The 19,091-nt window shown below is 40.1% G+C and overlaps 1 protein-coding gene across 1 annotated transcript; it reads left to right on the plus strand.

Moving 5' to 3' along the window:
• The first annotated feature begins 492 nt into the window (after positions 1-492).
• LOC112558481 (xanthine dehydrogenase-like) lies at positions 493-18,530 on the plus strand. Its single transcript, XM_025228938.1, is given in 39 exon segments — positions 493-721; positions 810-945; positions 1,234-1,373; positions 1,579-1,748; positions 2,186-2,346; positions 3,045-3,121; positions 3,287-3,369; positions 3,941-3,980; positions 3,983-4,186; positions 4,518-4,597; positions 4,963-5,109; positions 5,604-5,706; positions 6,011-6,159; positions 6,493-6,603; positions 6,787-6,853; positions 7,231-7,331; positions 8,214-8,372; positions 8,727-8,849; positions 9,378-9,470; positions 9,819-9,876; positions 10,313-10,462; positions 10,808-11,000; positions 11,396-11,500; positions 11,818-11,896; positions 12,218-12,332; positions 12,621-12,701; positions 13,103-13,171; positions 13,174-13,211; positions 13,486-13,564; positions 13,567-13,598; positions 13,869-14,030; positions 14,536-14,557; positions 14,560-14,663; positions 14,836-14,966; positions 15,131-15,262; positions 15,733-15,856; positions 16,359-16,455; positions 16,919-17,026; positions 17,373-18,530. Coding segments are annotated over 38 exon segments (4,023 nt in total). The 5' UTR covers positions 493-721; positions 810-883; the 3' UTR covers positions 17,447-18,530.
• The last annotated feature ends 561 nt before the right edge of the window (positions 18,531-19,091 follow it).

The raw sequence follows: 19,091 nt of genomic DNA on the forward strand, positions 1-19,091 counted from the left end.
ATTGTCAACATGGATGGTGGAGCGGACGATGACATCAAAAGCTGCCTCAACAAGGCCAGGCATGCCTACGCCCCATCTGGAACTGCCGAGCATTATCCAACAAGCTCCAGACCTGAAAAGATCTCCAACAGCAGCCTGGGGAAAAGAACCAACCAAAATTTATTATCAGTCCTTTCAAGGTCTGTCTTCCTCAAGCTGGCATTTATGAAGGGCAGCTGCAAATAATTTTGTTCCTGATCCACTGATGTGAGAAAACATACCTATCAGAACAGAGAGTTATAATTTACAATTATAAAGCATATCTTTTAAAATGTTGGGGTTTTTTTTTTTATTGTCTTTTGTTTGCTCATGGATGATTCATCTTGCTTCCTGTAGGACAGTGATGTCCTAATGATATAAACTGATAGAGATAAGCTTCATCCTTGAGACTCTTGTCTCCCCCAACAGAAGAGGGTGTCTGGGTCAAAGTGATTGTGTAACGTCCAGGGTCTGTGGTTATCTGTATAATCTTGATATTATGTACAAAAACTGGAACCGTATACGGTCGAAGGTGCATTGTGAAAGAAGACCTTAGTCGCTGGGTCGGGTTTGAGGTCTCGGAATAATACTGCTCAGGGTTTGTTTTCCAAGACAACAGATGCACAGACATGTGTGTGTGATTGTCTCAAGTAACGAGAAGCTTATCTGCACCTCTGTATGAATCTTAGGCCTAAGAATCACTGTAAGTTGAATCTCATTCAGGTATACAAAGGTAGAAAGTACAAATATCTTCAATCGAAACGGTCGACATCTTCGCTCCATTTTTCCAGATAGCACTTGACAGGACAGATTGAAGAAAATATTGGCCGGTGCCTGGCTGGATCTTGGTCCGAGTAGAAGCAGGATGTCTGGGGCAGCCGTGTGTCTCGCTCCTCCATTTGTACAATGTCCTGCCTGTGCAGAAAGGTGAGAACATGGCTTGCTGCCATGGAAACTCGTGTTTTTCGCTTTTGCCGTCTACATGAAGTGTTCAATAGAACTCCAGCGACATGTACAACCCGCACACACACACACATCCCCGGTAAATCTGAAAAAGTCAGCCAATGTCTTTTAAGTGTAGTTCTCAAATATCCACTTTATGCTAATAGTACAATAATATCTCACTAACAAAATTGTCGGACCAGAGAGAGAGAGATGGACGTTTTGTATCTGACGATGTAGAGAAAAAGCTTTTGCACAAAGTTTTGTTTTCAGACATGAGTTGCCTCTGGAAGAGAGGGACAAGACAGAACAGTCTGGAAATTGTATCCGCTGTGGATTTTACTTCAAGTTACAACTGAAGCAGGCAGCTAGCTCCACGGTTACCTTCTCTGTCAATGGAACTACGTACACGGGTAAGAATCCTCCACAAGCAATCGATTGTTAGAAAAAAGAACAAATAATTAATAAAATAAAGCAAAAAGAAAAAAAAATAGTGCCTTTCATTTAAAATGTCACGATCTAGATAAAATGTTGAGAGATGGTAAAAAGAAAGTGAAGAGGAAATGAAGTGACAGTCGCCAAGCACTACATCACTAGTTTATTTTAATTCTTCTGTAGTGGGCGACGAGTACGACCCAGCCATGTCTCTGGTGGAGTACCTGCGGACTACAGACATTTCCAAGGGCACAAAGCAGCTTTGCAATGAAGGAGGATGCGGGCTGTGTCTGGTCGTTGTCAAACTCTACGAGCCGGTCAGCAGGATCGAACAGCTGTACGCAGTGAACGCCGTGAGTAGCATGTGTGAACACTGGGAAGTTCTGAGTAAGCACGCGTGAGAACACACACACACACTTATGCCAAGTAACCTTACTTCTACAGCGACGCTAACCCAAGTGGAAATTAGTTTTAAAAAGTGGTTTTGTCATTGCTAGCAATGTTATCAGATGGTGTCCGGGTAATGTTCCTTGTCAGGCTGTCAGTGCGCTCAGTACGATCGCGGACCAGATCAAAGGGCAGCTGTGAACACCACCGATCCTTTCCATTGAAGAGGACATAGGGTGCAGTGTCTCGTCTCTTTCTTTCTCTCTTTATCTCACAAGCCCCCCCCCTCTCTCTCACATTAAAACACTGACAAATACACACACACAGAGGATCCTACTTGTTTAGATAATTAAGTTTTGACATTCAATTTTTCTGCTTTTTCTTTCTCCCTACCCACAATCAGTGCTTGGTTCTACTGTACATGTGTGACGGGTGGGAAATAACTACAATCGAAGGATTGGGTAACCCACGCACAGGACTCCACCCGATTCAACATCGTCTAGTCCAAAAGAATGGCTCTCAGTGTGGCTTCTGTAGCCCCGGGCAGATCATGAATATGTACGGGTGAGTACAACTAGACTGCAGCTCAGGTAGAACGTGAACACACACAGGTGAGTAGAACTAACTTGCGGAAGTGAGGGTGCAGCCGCGAGATGTTGCAGCCAACGGTGCATGATGGTCTTGCTCACCATTCCAAGACTTTACTAAATGAACTTTATATAACACACGCTGGGCATCATTACAAGCAAAGGAGGTTATAGCGTTGAGAGAAAGCAACAATGAAGGGTGGAGTGAATAGGGTGAGATGAAGAGATTTTGTTTATTTATTTATTGAAAAGGCATTTGGCCCATTTTAAGGGAAATCCAAACAATACACAGTGCAATATAAAGGAATACAATAGAACAAATTCAGATATGTATACAATGAAAACTCCGATTTAAATGTTTGATAAAATCAAAATTGATCTACACCTGAAGTTTTCGTAATAATTCCATCCCAGAAGGTGAGATGAAGATATATATAGAGTGATAGCAAATAATAAAATAAGATGAATTATAATTGTCTTTCTGAGGAAGAAGTGAGACATTTCTTGAGCAGTATATTCAAGTTTCAATAAATTTGATGAGTAATATAATTAGACTAGAATCTTTGTTCACGAGGGAGTTAACTGTAAGTTGGCTGTAACATTGTTTAGTCGATGCTGCTAATATTACTGTAGATACTGGCATCGAAGTCAAATACTTTACTTTTTGTGATTCAGACTGCTGCAAAGAAACCATCAGCCTACAATGGAAGCCGTGGAAGATGTTTATGACACCACCATCTGCCGATGTACAGGTATGGCGATGTTAATGATGACGATGATGATATTGTAGATGTTGATGTCATCGCTGATGAATATTTGTACTAGGATCGAAAACACACACACACACACACACAAAAGGTTCGCGTTTCACATAACTTGTACCATCTCATTTCTTTTGTTGCTCATTTCTCGCGCAGGATACAGATCCATCATGGACGCCATGAAGTCATTCGCATCGGATGCGCCACCTGTCCTTCAAGGGAAGATGATTGACATCGAGGTATACTGCTGCCTTTTTTTATTTATCTGATTATCTCATTGCGTGTACTTGTGAGAATATTAATGATGAAATCAAGGCGATCACACATAATAATGAATATTGTCTCATTGCGTGTATTTGTGATAATAATTATTAATGATGAAATCAAGGCGATCATGCATAATGATGAGTCTCACCCCATGGAGCAGATACCTTTTCATTGCCATTTCCTACAGGCATTGGCAAACATAGCATGAAGACCCACATTAAACTTGCTTAATACATAATACCAAAAACATTTTCATGACTCCGCTTACATAAAAGTTCTGTAAGTTTGAGAAAATAATTACATTTTTTATTTTTGTATTTTTCACCAGTCCGTTTCTTTTCATGTAATGCTTTTGTTATTAAAGTATTTTTGTATATTTTTGTAATTAATGTTTTTCATATCTCTTGTTTTTCTCTCAAGAGCGATGGCTAGACGTTATTATTCTTTAACCCATATTATTCTACTACTATCGAATAGAGAATAGTAATCACATGGAATAGTTATCTTTGAGGGCGAAGACTTTTCAGACGTGGTTTCTCCTAGGATCTGAACCCGAAAATGTGCAAGAAGACTGGAAAGAAGTGTGGGGGAAGTGCGCTCAAAGAAAGGAGCAAGGCGTTTCTGGAGTACAGGATATTGTGGACAACAGAGACATGAAGCCACAAGATCTGCGGATCGTAGGGGCCAGAGCTCAGTGGTTCAAACCCACAACATTGCAGGGTTTGTACCAACTTCTTCAACAGTACCGCACAGCCAACTACACCCTCGTATTCGGCAACACTGGCTTCGGTAAGAACTTTGAACTTTTAAGGTGCATTTACCATGTATAGCTATCTTTCCCATGATTAGCCATCTTTTGTTCTTTTTCATACGCTGCCTGCTTTGATGCGAAATAAAAATTTTCATTGTACCTATTTATATGTTTTACTAGATGATGATGAATGTGATGATGGTGATGAATATTGATCAATCTTTTAATTTGTGTTTTAAAACTCTTTAACGCTATAAATTATGATTTATCATGCTTTTGTTAGTATGTACACACCAAAGTTGTATTATTTCATCAAGAAACATTATATTGTACAAGTATATATAATAAGGAGGATAAGTGTGCATTAAGGTATTTACAAGGAGATCGGACCGTGGACGTTCGATGTGCTGATTGACATCAGAGGTGTGCGGGAACTGTTCAGAACTGACGTGAGTTGCACACACACACACACAAACAAACAAACACACACACATATTAAATCGTCCTTTTGCTGTCTAGCAATATATGTTTATTTACAAGGTATCTAATTTAATTTAAAAGCCACCAAAACCAGTCTTTGCTTGTATAACATTATACACAGAAGGCGCCATTGTATCGTTTCCTATGCTCACAAACTGTAATTGGATATCGGCACAATTTTTCTTATCCTGTAAAACATGCATTAACGTTAACTTTTCTGTGTATCGGATTCAGATTTATTTTATGTATATATATGTAACAAAAACTAACAAATCATCCGGCAATGTCTAAGATGAATGGTGATAATAAACAGCTTTGACAATTTTGTTGGCAGTTCGTTCCAACAGTGGTGTGGGGAGCTAACCTAAGTATTGGTAATTTGTTGGACTTGTTCACGAGATCCAGCTCCAATCCCACAATGCCTTACGCACCAGTATTCGCTCAGCATTTGAAAAAAGTTGCAAACAACACCATACGAAGTGTAATAAGCTACAGTTTTTGCTTTCTTCTGTCCTTTCTTTTTCTTCTCCTTTCTTTTTTTTCTCTATTTTCCTCCTCCATATGCTTTTTTGTAGTTTTATTGCTAATGTCAGGAAATGACTGACTACAAAATAATAACAGGTTGCAGGTTGAGGTTCACCTGCACTTTATACTTACAAATAACATTCACGAAGACACTATTCAAGCAAACTTAAGACTGTAGAAGGAACATTTTTAACCACCTAATTGCCACATCTTTAAATTTTTAGCTTGATACTCGATCTTTTTCTTTGTCTATCTGTGCGTGTCCTTTTAAAATTGTATCGTTTTCTCAATTACTATTTTATATTGGCATCTTTATTACTGTCATTTATTCTGGAGAAGAAAGTTAATCAAGTGCCGAACATTTCTGTTAAAGAATAGAACCCAGAGGCGTGATGTTTATGAATTTATTTAAAAAGAGCAAGATACGAGAAGGTTCTCATTTTTGTACAGCTTGCCTGCTGGGCGGGAAATTTGATGCTGAAACACAAACATCCGATCTTCATGTCTGACATCTACGCCATGTTGGAAACTGTGGGCGCAAAGCTTCTGATTGGTGCTTATATCCTAATAACTCATTTGTTGTGTCTTTTTAGTACATGTTGAATAAAACAACAATCGCACTAAATGCATTTTATTATTGTTGTTATTGCTATTATTATTATTGTTGTTGTTGTTATAAGTAATCTGTAAATTTTATTTAAAGAGATTTAATGTTATTAGCATTAATGTTTTATTATCAGAATAAGATTAGAGGATTATAATTTGAATAATATAATACGATTAATAAAAAATAAAAATTAGACGATTTTATTTGTCATTCTTACATGTTAAGGTAGAAAACTCTTCTTTGTTTCCAGGGGACGGAGATGGAAGTCAAAGCCAGTCCAGTCTGGAAGATTTCCTTAGCCTGGACATGAAGGGCAAGGTTATTGAAGCAGTTTTTCTCCCCACGTACAGCGATAATAAGAACTCCATCAGAATCTACCGCGTGTCGCAGCGCCTACAGGTGCGTCTTACCTGCCTCGACCTTATGGCATCTCACTTAACACCTGTCCTATTTGTGGTTTCTGTTACATGCATCAAAGCTTTAATATAGTGAACATTATTTAATTAGCATTTTTAAAAATGAAAAATGTTTGAAGTGAATTTCGTGCATCTATCTTTATTTCACTGAGGTCACATCATAGATGTCAACTTAATGAGAATAAGTCTCTACCAGAGTAAGGAAAGGGTCAATAATACATCTTTTTTAGTCTGTTCGATGGATTCTAACAAGAAAACTAGTTGAGATAGCCAACAGTTACTTAGCCTAATACCAGTGAGCTTACTGTCTGTACAGACTTGCTACAGTCACGTGATCGCTGGGTTCAACTTCAAACTTGACAGGGCCAGCAACTACACTGTCCTGGAACGTCCTACCCTTGTCTTTCAAGGCATCAGTGAGCAAGTTGTAAGGTTTTATTTTTTTCCTTGATTGGTTTAATTTAATCCTTTATTTATTTCTTCGCCCACTAACGTCTGCAACTATATCAGCTGAAACGACTCCTGTGCCTCAATAAATAAAGTCAATTATGAAATAAGAAAATTGCAGAGACCTCTGATTGGCGTTGAAGTAGATAATTTCTTGCTACAGAACCGAGCCAAGATGACAGAATCGTTTCTGGTTGGGAAGGAGCTTGGAAATCCACAAGTGATAAAAGGTTTTCATTTCTATTCTCGACTCTTATAGTCAGTTGGTGACTTCCAGAAAAGAATTTTTATTGTGCTTCTGATAACTCGCCTCGAATGACACAGTCGCATTTTATTAACAGTATTTTAGAACTGCATCATGCTTTAAAAATCTGTTTAGTTTTAATAGTATTTTTATAAAGGTAGTGAATAAATATTAACTGATGTACTACTTTTTATGATCAAACTAATTCTAATGTTGTTGTTTAGAATAAAAACCATCAATAAGTGTTGGTTAGATTATTTTATGTTGAAAATGAACCAAAAACCACACCAAAAGAATAAGGTAAATTTTGTGAAATTTTGTTTGGAAAAAAATTCGAAATGGTATAAATTTATGTTTATACAGATGCCATATCGGTTATGAATATAGAACTGGCCCCAGTGAGTGACCCCGGTCTGGCCAGTCCCGTCTTTAGACAAAATCTCGCCAAGTCGCTCTTCTACAGGGTATGTATGTAACAACAGTTTGATTGTCTATGATCATTAGGAAACAGACAGGCAGTCAGTTTGACTAGTTAGTTTGACTCTTCACTCTGGCATAAGGTTCCAATGAATCTCTTCCAGCCTTCTTGGTTCTGGGCAAGCAGCTAACTTCGTTCCAGATCTTGCCAGCCTCTTCCATCTCCCCCTCGACAGTTCGTCGCCATGTACCCAGTCATCTGCCTCTTTCATCCTCCTGGTGGAGCCCATTGAAGGCAGCGTGTGGATGGCTGTCTTGTCCATCCATGGGACATGACCCATCTACCTCCTTCTCCGCGAGGTTGTTGATGCCAGTGCGCATGACAATTTGTTCCCAGTGAGAAGACTTTCTTCCTCTTGGTGTTGACCATCTGTGCGATCCGGGGTACACGCAGTCTCTTCTAAACTGAGGATCAGGATACCTGAGTCTGTCCACCTCATATGACTTCCTACATTTTTCCGCAAGTTCCAGACTGCTACTCAGTTGTGTAGGTTTTCGGCAAGGACTCCATCGAAGCAGGGACTTCGTTGCTATTTTTAATAAAAGGCATTAATTTTTTTAGTACTTAACCGCGATGCTTGATAACTAATTAATTGTTCTGTCAGCGTGTCCGTAGCATTGTTTATACTACTTGGTTGATTGCTAGCCCACAGCACAAAATTCCTTCTTTCTTGCCCAGGTTTTGGGACCAGGCAAAGGTGTAGTTGGTATAATGTACTCAAATGGTGTGATGCTATAAGAAAATTTTAATGTTGCAATGACTTACGTACCTCTGAAGATTCTAAGTGTTCCTGTGTCCACGCTATATGCACATGTATGTCTGAGTGTCTCTCAGACGAGCTTGGTAACCTTGCTGACCTTTCTTCTAGTACGTTCTTGACGTGTGTCAAAACAACGCGAGCGAGAGATACCGCAGCGGAGGGTTTCCACTGACTCGCCCGGTGTCTTCTGGGACGCAGACCTTTGACACCCGCAGGGATGAGTGGCCTCTGACCCAGCCCATGACTTCAGTCGACGCTGACTACCAGGTAACGGGCGAGCACAACTTAACACATATTCACTTATTCTCCATCTTCGTTGTGCGTGAATATAGTGTATTTATTGTTGACGACGATGGCTAGAAGTTGTGACTACTGGAAGAGACGTTTCAGTGTGAGTGTGAGTGTGAGTGTGAGTGTGCGTGTGAGTGTGAGTGTGAATGTGAGTGTGAGTGTGAGTGTGAAAGTGACACAACAGCATTAACAACTACTGCCTCTGCATCTTACCTTGGTCTACTTGGTAGCACGCAGAGACCAGTGGAGCATTGACTTCATTGCGTGTGGTGGTGAGCGTCCTATGACGTCAGTCGACGTCACTTGACGTCATGGGTGTCTGTGCTGCAGGTGTCTGGGCTGACGCGGTATTTGGATGACACGCTTCTGAGTCACACCGAACTGTACGCCTGTTTCGTCATCAGCACTCAGGGCAACGCCCGCATCGATTCCGTCGATCCACGGGCCGCTTTGGTAAGAATGCGAAGCGTGGTGAGACTGCACAGTGCGATATAAACAACAACAACAACAACAACAACAACAACAACAACAACAACAACAACAACATTAATGTTCTATGCGCTTATACCTCCCTTTGACAGGAAGTTGATGGCGCTTACAAAAGTGCATTCAAAAACTTCTTTTCATCGAATCAAATTGTACTCAATCAAGGAAAAACACTTTTACGCTCAAACCGCCTGTCATTCGTCAACTCATCTAATCATTCAGCTGCGTGCATCAATTGAGCAACTGAAGAAAATTACTACACTGAAACATTTCATTTATGTGTACCAGGATGGGGCTGTGTAAGAATGTACAGAGTGATAAAAACACTATAATGATTAAGAATGTGTAGTGCGATAAAATTCAATAGTGCGGTAAGAATTTAGTGTGATCAAAATTCGGTACAACTTAAAAGTGTAGTGTGATAAAATTCTATATCATGATACAATCTTCGCCTCCTATTTATGACACTAGATGATTCCATGTAATTTGTTCTAGGCCCTGCCAGGAGTACACAGATTCATCCATTCTTCAGACTTCCCCCAAGGTGGGAAGAACAATTTCGTTTTGTACTCCAAAGTCCCAGAAGAGGTAGGCACAGCAACATTTTTTTTAAAGATCAGTTTTGTATTTTACCATTCTGACACGGCATTTAAACACGTTTGTTAAGTATATAAAGAATTCTTCAGTTGGAGCAAACAAACGCAAGTTGAAACGTAGTTTGACAGAACAGATAGTAAAGAATATAATTTCGTCTAGACTCTCTCTCTCTCTATATATATATATCGGTTTTTCTGTTTGGTTATACATTTGTTTCATGGTTTAGCCTACACATCTAAGTTTTCCCATGTGGAGGGATACTGTTCACGATAAATCAGCTATACGGCTATGGTCTTAAAGTGTTTCGTTACTGCTAGACATAATATTTTCATGTTACAGATCCTCTGCAGTGGTCAGGTGTTATATGCTGGGCAACCTATTGGAATCATTGTGGCAGGTTAAAAACCACTTGTTTTCTCCCTCCTTCTGGCTAAGCTGTTCATTACATGATAATATTTTATGGATTTTAACTGCTCACAACTACAGTTGAGAACTTTCCGTAACGGTTCCCTAACAATGACATCCAGAGGCAAAGGTGGGTGGGATATCATTGTGTGGATATGGCAGCATGACAGTGGCAATCATTTCCTTTTTTTATTTTGACGGAAACCTACATATATTTTAACATTTTATTTAAATGATGAATGGATCTGACACACACGCACCACTTCTAATTCCCCATCCTGCTGCACACAGATCTCTTCTTTTCCTCATTTCTTCACTGGCACTTTTTTTTTACATTTCCTTCTTCTTTCTTCTCGATCAATAATTAACCAGATCCCACTTTCGAAATAAAAGTGAGAGTGCAGTGCTTATCTTTCTGTCCTCATCAGACAGCAACCACATCGCCAGCACCGCTGCATCCATGGTCAGCGTGACTTACACCAACGTGCAGCCGCCATTACTGGACATTCACAAGGCCATCGAGCAGGGCTCCGTGTTTCCAGACAAACCTGACCCTGTGGTCGTCGGTGATGCTGACCGTGAGTTCTTTGTCCTGTGCCTGTTTCTTTTTGTTAGTCCAGCACCTACGTACTTTCATGAGAGTTTTCAATGGGTATTAACGGTCAAAACGGACTGATGCAGCTGACCCATGATTCTTGGTATTCTGACTACTTCAAGGGTATGGAGTTGGGGTGATTTAAGTAGAAGAGTGTGCTAATGAAGAAAGTCAACAAGACGACCATGATATCTTCGCAATAGATCCTCCAAAGTAGTAAGATACCAAAAACAGAAATACATGTAATCAACACAGTTAAAGTAGTGAAAAAAATAAAAGAGTTTTAAAAGTACAAACAACGGAGACTGGCTTGTCTCTGTGGCTCCAGGTGCGATACGGGAGTCAGCACGGCGCGTGGGTGGGTCCGTGGAGACGGGGGAGCAGTACCAGTTCCACATGGAGACTCAGATCAGTCGATGTGCCCCCAACGACAACGGGGGGATGGACGTGCAGGCGACAACACAGTGGGTGGACCTGTGCACTCAGACAGTGGCCAGCGTTCTGAACATTCCCCACAGCAGGTGAGTAGTGTCCTCAACATTCCCTTCAGCAAATGAGTGGCATGCCGAATGTGCCCAAGCAAGTGAGAGGTGTCCTGAAAATATTCAAGAGTCGTGTGCTCATGGCACAAGAATTCCATTAGCCAAATACGAATCTCCTAGCAACCATATAAAAGATTATTAAATTTTCTAACTGGAAGCACAAAGTTGCCAGAAAAAGAAGCATTTATTAAAGAATTTCTTTCTTAGAGTGATAATGTTATATTGACGTTTCTGTTTTTTTTTCCTTTTAAAAATCTCTCTATATGTATATTTTGTAAGCCATTATAAAACTAATGATTAATAATATATATATTATTTTCCTATTTATTACTGCATTATTTCATATTGCATGATTTAACCTTCCCATTACCTAGTGTGACTACGGAAGTAGTTCGACTTGGCGGTGGATTTGGCGCCAAGATTTCCCGCAACTTCCTGATTTCTGGAGCATGCGCTCTGGCTGCCTACATCATGCAAAGGTATTGAACACAGTACACCCGTTTCCAGTTCCGCTGTGACATGATCTTGTTCATGATAATTTAGTTGACATTTTAGGGATTCCGTACCGATTCAATGTGAAAAAACTGTACTGCATCAGTTCTAATAATTTTTACACAATGATATCAACTGTATGCGTAACAATAGTTGTTCTGAAACTTAAAAATTTTCTCAGAGTTTTTACTAGAGTAAATCAAAAGTATTTAGAAAGACTGTCTGAACTTTACAGCAGGAAAAATAGACCTGACAACCCAGTCTTTATAGATATGCAAAAACAGACGACAGTTCATTCTTTCAGACCCGTGAGGATGGTGCTAGACCTGCACACAAACATGAAGGCTATTGGAAGACGGGACGCTTGCTTCGCAAACTATGAGGTCAATCATTACAACCCTAAGTATTTCATTTTCGCAGATTCTTCTTCACTTTCTAATTGTAAAACAGAAAACAGTAGAAGCGTTGCATAATATAATTATTTTATGCGTTCTAATTGTGATCCAAACTCAATATTTTTCGGCTAAACAAAGCCAAACATTCGAGCTACGCAAAGGATTTGATGGAACGAGTCCTAATGTTTTCAAGAAGCGAACACAGTCTAGGTGCGCAACATGTCCCTCGTTTCATAAAGACACAAAGGTTAATTATAAAAAAAAACTTTCAGGAGAAAATGTAAATTTCCATGTAATCTTATTACACAGGCTGGCTTCACCGAGGAAGGGAAGCTGAACGGAATTAAAGTCGACTTCTATTCTGACATGGGGTACAACGATGCTGACAGTTCTCTAGATGATATATCAAACTTTATTGACAGCTGTAAGTCAGCTTTTTCCACCTGTGTTTTCATAGTTTGTTGACTCGATATTTTGGACAGCAATAAACAGATGTTTGTCGTATTTACAGGGCCTTTTCGTGAGGCTAAGGGATTGGTGCCGGGTAGTTAGGAAGATGTTTCTAGTAATTAAGATTTGTCTTGAGGTTTGTTACAGAAAAGATGACTTAATGGTTTGTTTTTCTCGCAACAATTTGTAAGACAGGTTCTTGAGATAGTAATTAAAATATATGGGATGACAATTTTTATAACAGGCGGTATTCTCATTACAGGCTACTCCTGCAATAACTGGAAGCTAACGACTACTGCTGTGAAGACAAACAAACCGTCTATGACATACTGCAGATCGCCAGGTACCCGTTTGAAAGTGGTCTGTAGCATACTGCTGGTCCCAAGGTACCAAGCGGTCTTGATGAATAAGACAATAATACCTCATAAATTCAAAATTTAAATGTTAAAACACTGGTCCCTGATGATTTTTGTGAAATTAAGAAGTGATTGAGGACAGTAACACAGTTTTTCTGATTGACTGTGCGGGACTTAGTGCAAATCATTCCATTGCTAAATAAAAATTCTTTTTTTGTCTGAGGGTTTGAGAGTTTTCTAGATTTGTTTGCCATTCTCGTTGCAGTCGATGACAGAAACTGGTTTTTATGCTTTCCTACAATATGTATGCATGTCTGTTCGTTTGTGTGCGTGAGCGACTGCGTATGCAATGTATGCACGATTTCTCGTGTTAACTTTTCCCGTGCAGGCTCGCTGCAGTGTCAGTTTGTAATGGACACCATCATCGAGCACGTGGCTAAAGAACTCAACAAAGACCCAGTGAAGTTCGCAAAATTAACCTGTACCAGACAGGAGAGGCAAAGAAATATTTTTTTTTGTTTGTTTGCACCTAACCTTCTATTTCCTTAAAGCTTTATATTTTTGTTTGATGTCATGAAATCCATCCATCCATCCCTGAGAATCCCATTTTGTTTCTTTATTTTTCATTAAAAGAAAAAAAACAGTTCTTGTTTCCTATGCGAAAAACGAGGAAATATCTTTGTCTAATTCACAAACTTTGGCAAATAATTGTTCTCTAAACTTCCTCAGATAAATCTGACGAGTTTCTGAAAAAATTAATGTTTCTTTTAGCACACTTTGAATGGAATGAGACTGGATCACTGCAACATCCGGGATATCGTGACACAGCTGGAGACGTCTGCTGGCATTGCGGCAGAAAGCAACAGGTTGCTGCATTCAACCAGGTGACACCAGATTGTTGCATAGTAATATGCAGAATGACTGTCCTTATCTTAGCTTCTAATCTTGATACAGGTACACGAAATTAAAAAGGGAGTGATTGAAAAGTACGGGTTAGATGAGGTAAAAGGAGGGGGCAGTTAGAATTTCAGGTACATGGAAAAATAAGGGGAAGTGAGAAACGATTGTTAGTTGTGACCAAGACAATAATGATGTTGACAACATCAGCAACATTAAAATCAACGGCTGTCATGGTCGTCATCATTATGTTACAGACGAACCGCTGGAAGAAGCGGGGCCTGTCCCTGGTGCCAACTCGCTGGGGTGTGAACTGGGCCTGGGCCTACTACAATGTGCTGGTGGCCATACACAGCGGGGATGGCACCGTCTCCATTGCACATGGCGGCATTGATATGGGGCAAGGGATTAATACAAAGGTACAATTAAGAGAGGGGAAACAGTCTGACCAAGTGCAATACTTATCTCACAAACAATACATTAATTCCTTTAGTCAGCTGCGATTCTCCGTCTTTTGTTCTGTGCTGCCATATTCAGGATGTTAATTTTGTAAAGTCAGGTGACTTTTGAAATATTTAATACCTACCTTTACAGAAAAAATATGTTTAAAATATGTATGATCATTTAGAGAAAATGTCTTGCCGGCAACTTACAGAGTACGATACTTACAGAAGCTTACAATACAGAACAACATAAAGTTTTGCTGTGGTAGAGTCATTCAAAATACAATCAGTAAAGCTACTTGCACTTTTCAAAGTAGTTCTTTATTTGAAAAAATGCTGAAACATATCTTTGGAATCAGGTCTGTGCATGAACGGTTTTGTGAAGTACACTGGGATAATTTTGAATTATACCTGAAACTGCTACCAGCAACACCATTGACTTCACGATACAATACTGTTTTCTGTACACACATTTCGGCAGATAATCCAAGTATGTGCCTATGAGCTGGTATACCCATGTCTTTGATTCGTGTGAAAAAGACTTCGTCCACTTCAAGCTCCAACTCGCAAACCACTGGAGGTTCCACAACATGCGAACTGAACTGCTTGGTAATAAAACTGATTATATATGATAGATTTTCTCAGAACAATTTTTCAATAAAACTGATCATATGCGGGTTTGACACAATTGAAAAAAACTTTTAGAAATAACTGTGTTAATCAGGTCCCAAGCCCTGAGTCGAAAGATGGTTGTGATCAACATTTGTTTTCTCTTTCTGAGGCTGTGATTAACTGCTGCACTGTGCTGAAGGCCCGGATGCAACCAGTCCGCGCCAAGATGGGCAACCCGACCTGGCTGCAACTCGTAGACCAGTGTTTTAAAGATGGAGTGGACCTCAGCACTCAGTACTAGTAAGTCTTTCCTGACAAAATGCACCGACGCCATGCACGATGTTTTCCAAAGTAGGGGGACGGAACCATAAAAAGGAATTCATAAAGAATTTTGGCACAGCACCTTTAAGATAGAGAGGCTTTAGTTTATTAATCCAGATTATTATTATTAACCTTTCCCTTAGTGTTCGGCCTACTACGGAGTTCAAGTCCCGTTACAACGCGTATGCTGCGGCCATCACGGAAGCGGAAGTGGACATTCTGACGGGACAATCGCAAATACGCCGCGTGGACATCTTGTACGACTGTGGGGAAAGGTCAGTCTTGTTGTTGTCTCTTCATCCCTTCTAAGAGTGAAGCAGAAATCTTTTCTTATAGAACGATTGAAAGCGAAATCCGAAGAATTTGACTAAAGGAGACACTAGCAGGTACAAAATGGCGATGGCTGTCAAAGATCGAATCAGGTTTGGCGGATTTCATACCTCAACACACCTCTATCACAAAGTAGTTTATCTACTTTAATATGAACTAACTTTTATCATGTCTTATGTACCGACCTTTCTTCTTCGAAGCTGGTAGTCGGTCTTGTTTTCGTTCTGCGCAGTTTAGCCTGCATGACTTTCTTTTTGCTTCCTTTTGTGGCTGCCATTAATGTCTGTATTTCCTCGTGCGCTCCGCATTTTGTTCAATAGTTAGTCCTTACTGTGACTGGTATGGGTGCAAATATGTGTTACAAGTCGTCCAGGAATACTTTAAGTACTTCATGTGACTTTTGAATCTGCTTCAGCATGAACCCGGAGATCGACGTTGGCCAGGTGGAGGGCGGTTTCATGATGGGGCTGGGGTACCACCTGACCGAAAAAATCAGATACAATCCGACTACTGGAGTTCTGATCACAGACGGTACCTGGGTCTGTGGCTTGATTCATTACAGTTAATCTGATACTTTTTGAAAGCTTGCTAAATAAACAGTCACTGTTACTCTTTAGGAAAAAATCTGCAAGTTTTATTAGGTTATGGGAGAGCGGATAACCGAAAGATTAGCTAACAGAAATTAAAGGCAAAATTAGTTGGTTTGATTCTCATGGGGTGCAAAGACCTCCCTCCAATTGACCTAACTGGGTACCTGACCTGAAGGGTCCAGGACAGAAAGGCAGCGAGGGAGACGAGACAGACATAGCTGCACTAAAACTTTTCCGGAGATAAACGCAAATTCTGTCACTTTATTCCTTAGAGATGGTAAGATCTTATGAAATATATGCTATCGAAGAAGGGGTGTGGAGCTTCATTTTGATCCGTTGACCTACTCCGAAGTCTGAGGCAATATCTGGAAGCTAAAGTGCGTCCCTGAATTGTTGATGAGCTATAGGGTGTATACAGGGTGTGTGTAAAGAACTTTTAAGTCGCCATCAGGAATATAAACCACCGTTACCCAAGGACCAGCCAATAGATTTTCGGGTGAATCTGCTGAAGAACACACCCAACCCACTTGGCGTGCTGAGCTCTAAGGGTGAGTAGGCGGTGACTGCATTTTCCTCCACAAACTTCTGCTACACAGCAGAGTGACTGAGCAGAGAAAATACTCAGTTGAGTAGCCGACAACAGTTTGGCTGTCTGTGCATGAGTAGATTAAGCCAGTGGCAGGACCAGATGGGAAAATACAGTCAGGAGTAGGTGGGTTTGCTTATTCGACATCCACATCTCACATTTTTGCTAATAAAGGACCACTGACACATTAATAGCATGTTCCTTGACATTCACTCTCAAAAAAAACAAAACAAGTCCCCCATCCCACAACAACAGGAGAAAACAAAATAGCCACGCACATGCGCACAGAACGAAGTCCTTGTTCTGTCGATGGGAAGTGCAGGCCATTTGTAGCTCACACGCAGCAGCTGTTTTCTTGGGACATACACTGAATACTACAATCTTGTTCACAAGAAAGCATTTCCAAGAAATAGTCTTTTGTTTAGCGGTTGGTGAGCCCCCGATGATGATGAGCAGCTCCGCCCTGTTCGCCATCAAGCACGCCGTGGAGGCTGCACGTGCAGAGATCGGCCAAGACACGTACTTCCCACTGAGTGAGTGTGCGGGGGGAAGCGACAGGGGAGGTCGGGGAGTGAGGAGTATATTGTGGTTATCAGGACGAGTATTTTCTGGCATGTTTACAAATATTTGTTCAAAAAGTTTGACACGAAGATTTTCCTCCACCTCGTCCTTGACATGTGTTGTTGCTGTTGTTGTTTTTGTTTGACCAGTAAGTACCATCATCGAAGTAGAATTCGTTGTAACGTGTAATAAAAACGTTTAAGCACAGTCACTTGTTAATTATGCAAGAGCATATAATAAGTGTAATGAAAACTTAGCACTTATTAATAATGTAAGACATGAAGCTGTGACTGTGATACATTATCTCCATTTCCTCAGATTCACCAGCACTGGTAGAGAACGTTCACCTGGCGTCCCTGATCGACTTTACACAGTTCAACTTCCACGACTGAACGCCATCAATGTCCGCCAGGTGGCGACAACAGTTGCATCTGAACGGCAATGTGGAAAGTGCTTTGTGATTTCTGCGCAAACGCATTTCTCCGCACACTTGTGCAGCAATCATACGGCGCCAATCAGATCATTCGAGCGCAGCACGTGAACAGGGGATAAAATTATCATAAATAATTGTAAGGTAAACACCACAGTGACAGGTAACTGCAAGAGAAATGCTTTGAAATGTTTTTTTCATGAGACTTTTAACTCTTTCATCTTTACAGGTGATTGTCTCTTCTACTCTCTGTCTTTGATTTATTAGGTTCTTTGATAAAAGCTAGAAATATATTTTGATGATGGCAGCTGAAATGACATTTATACGATGACAATGGAATGACATTTATGTGAAGACATTCACTGTTAATGATGACAGTTGCAACGATTAAAGGCTTTTTCTTTTGGTTGTGTAAGTCGCCTTTATGTATTAATATGCATTTGGTTATGGATATTTTGACAAGAAACTGGACTAACTATAATTCACTGCTTATAAAAGGGTCTTAATATAATTATGAAGTGCCTACAACATTTTTTTCTCATGTAATCAGTAAATTGATCTTCAAAGGAAGTGATCAGATTGTGATGTGTATATTTTTAGACCGTACTTGGGAAGATTATTCTCACAAAAGATTATTGTCATGTTTGGTTGTTTTGATTGGTTAAGTCACCGAGGTAATAGTTGAAGATATTCAGATATGACTTGCGATAGATCTTTTGAAAATTACTCTTCGTTAATTTTGTTTGTCACACAAATGCTAATACTGTTAAATCCATTTGGGTATTAGGTAGTTTCTTATATCTCGTAGGATTTGGTGCATGTTTCTTGAATGATGCAAGTAGACAGTAAACCACGAATGGTCAGGAGAGAGAGAGTTGCACAGTTTTAATTTTCTGTGTGAAGTGGGACAAGTTTAATTGGAAACTAGGCTCTCTGTCATCTGCATTAAAATAAAGCAGCATGCTTTACTTTCCTTTAAAGACGACGAGGTTTCTTTCATCTTTGTAATATTAACAACTCAGTAATATCAGAAACTTGTTCTGAAAGCAACTTTGTCTTGAGTCTTGAATATTATATATGAGCGAGTGAGAGAGCGGATAGAGAGAGAGAGACAACCTCAAGAGACAGAGAAGATAATGGGAGCACATAATATGTCCACTAACTGGACAATTGGCAAGGACGACACAAAAGCATCACAAGATGTCTGAGATAAGAGTGAACAGGGTCATTATGGTGTGAGTCATTTACATTTTTTAGAATTATGAAATTTACAAAGACAAAAAGATCTTCCAGTACATTTTCTTACACCGCTTGACTGGTTCTTGGTGTCCTACGACTGTGGCGACCGTGCACGTGTACAGTCGTTGGTCTTCTAGTCCCTGTACCAGATCCCTAGCAGGCTACAAAACCATTCTTACTGAACTCTTCACCTTAATCAAAAGTTACACTTACATTTATTATCAGCCACAGAATGACCAACCCTGGACTAATTTTCCCTACAGAGGTATCGGGCCTTCAAGATAATTCTTGACTGATGACGCAAAGGAGTTAAAATGCCAGTCATGATAGCTTTGTCATTCTTGCATCACGTGACTGAACGGTGAAAA

This window comes from Pomacea canaliculata, linkage group LG3 (genome assembly GCF_003073045.1).
Source record: "Pomacea canaliculata isolate SZHN2017 linkage group LG3, ASM307304v1, whole genome shotgun sequence".
Taxonomy (NCBI): Eukaryota; Metazoa; Mollusca; class Gastropoda; order Architaenioglossa; family Ampullariidae; genus Pomacea; species Pomacea canaliculata.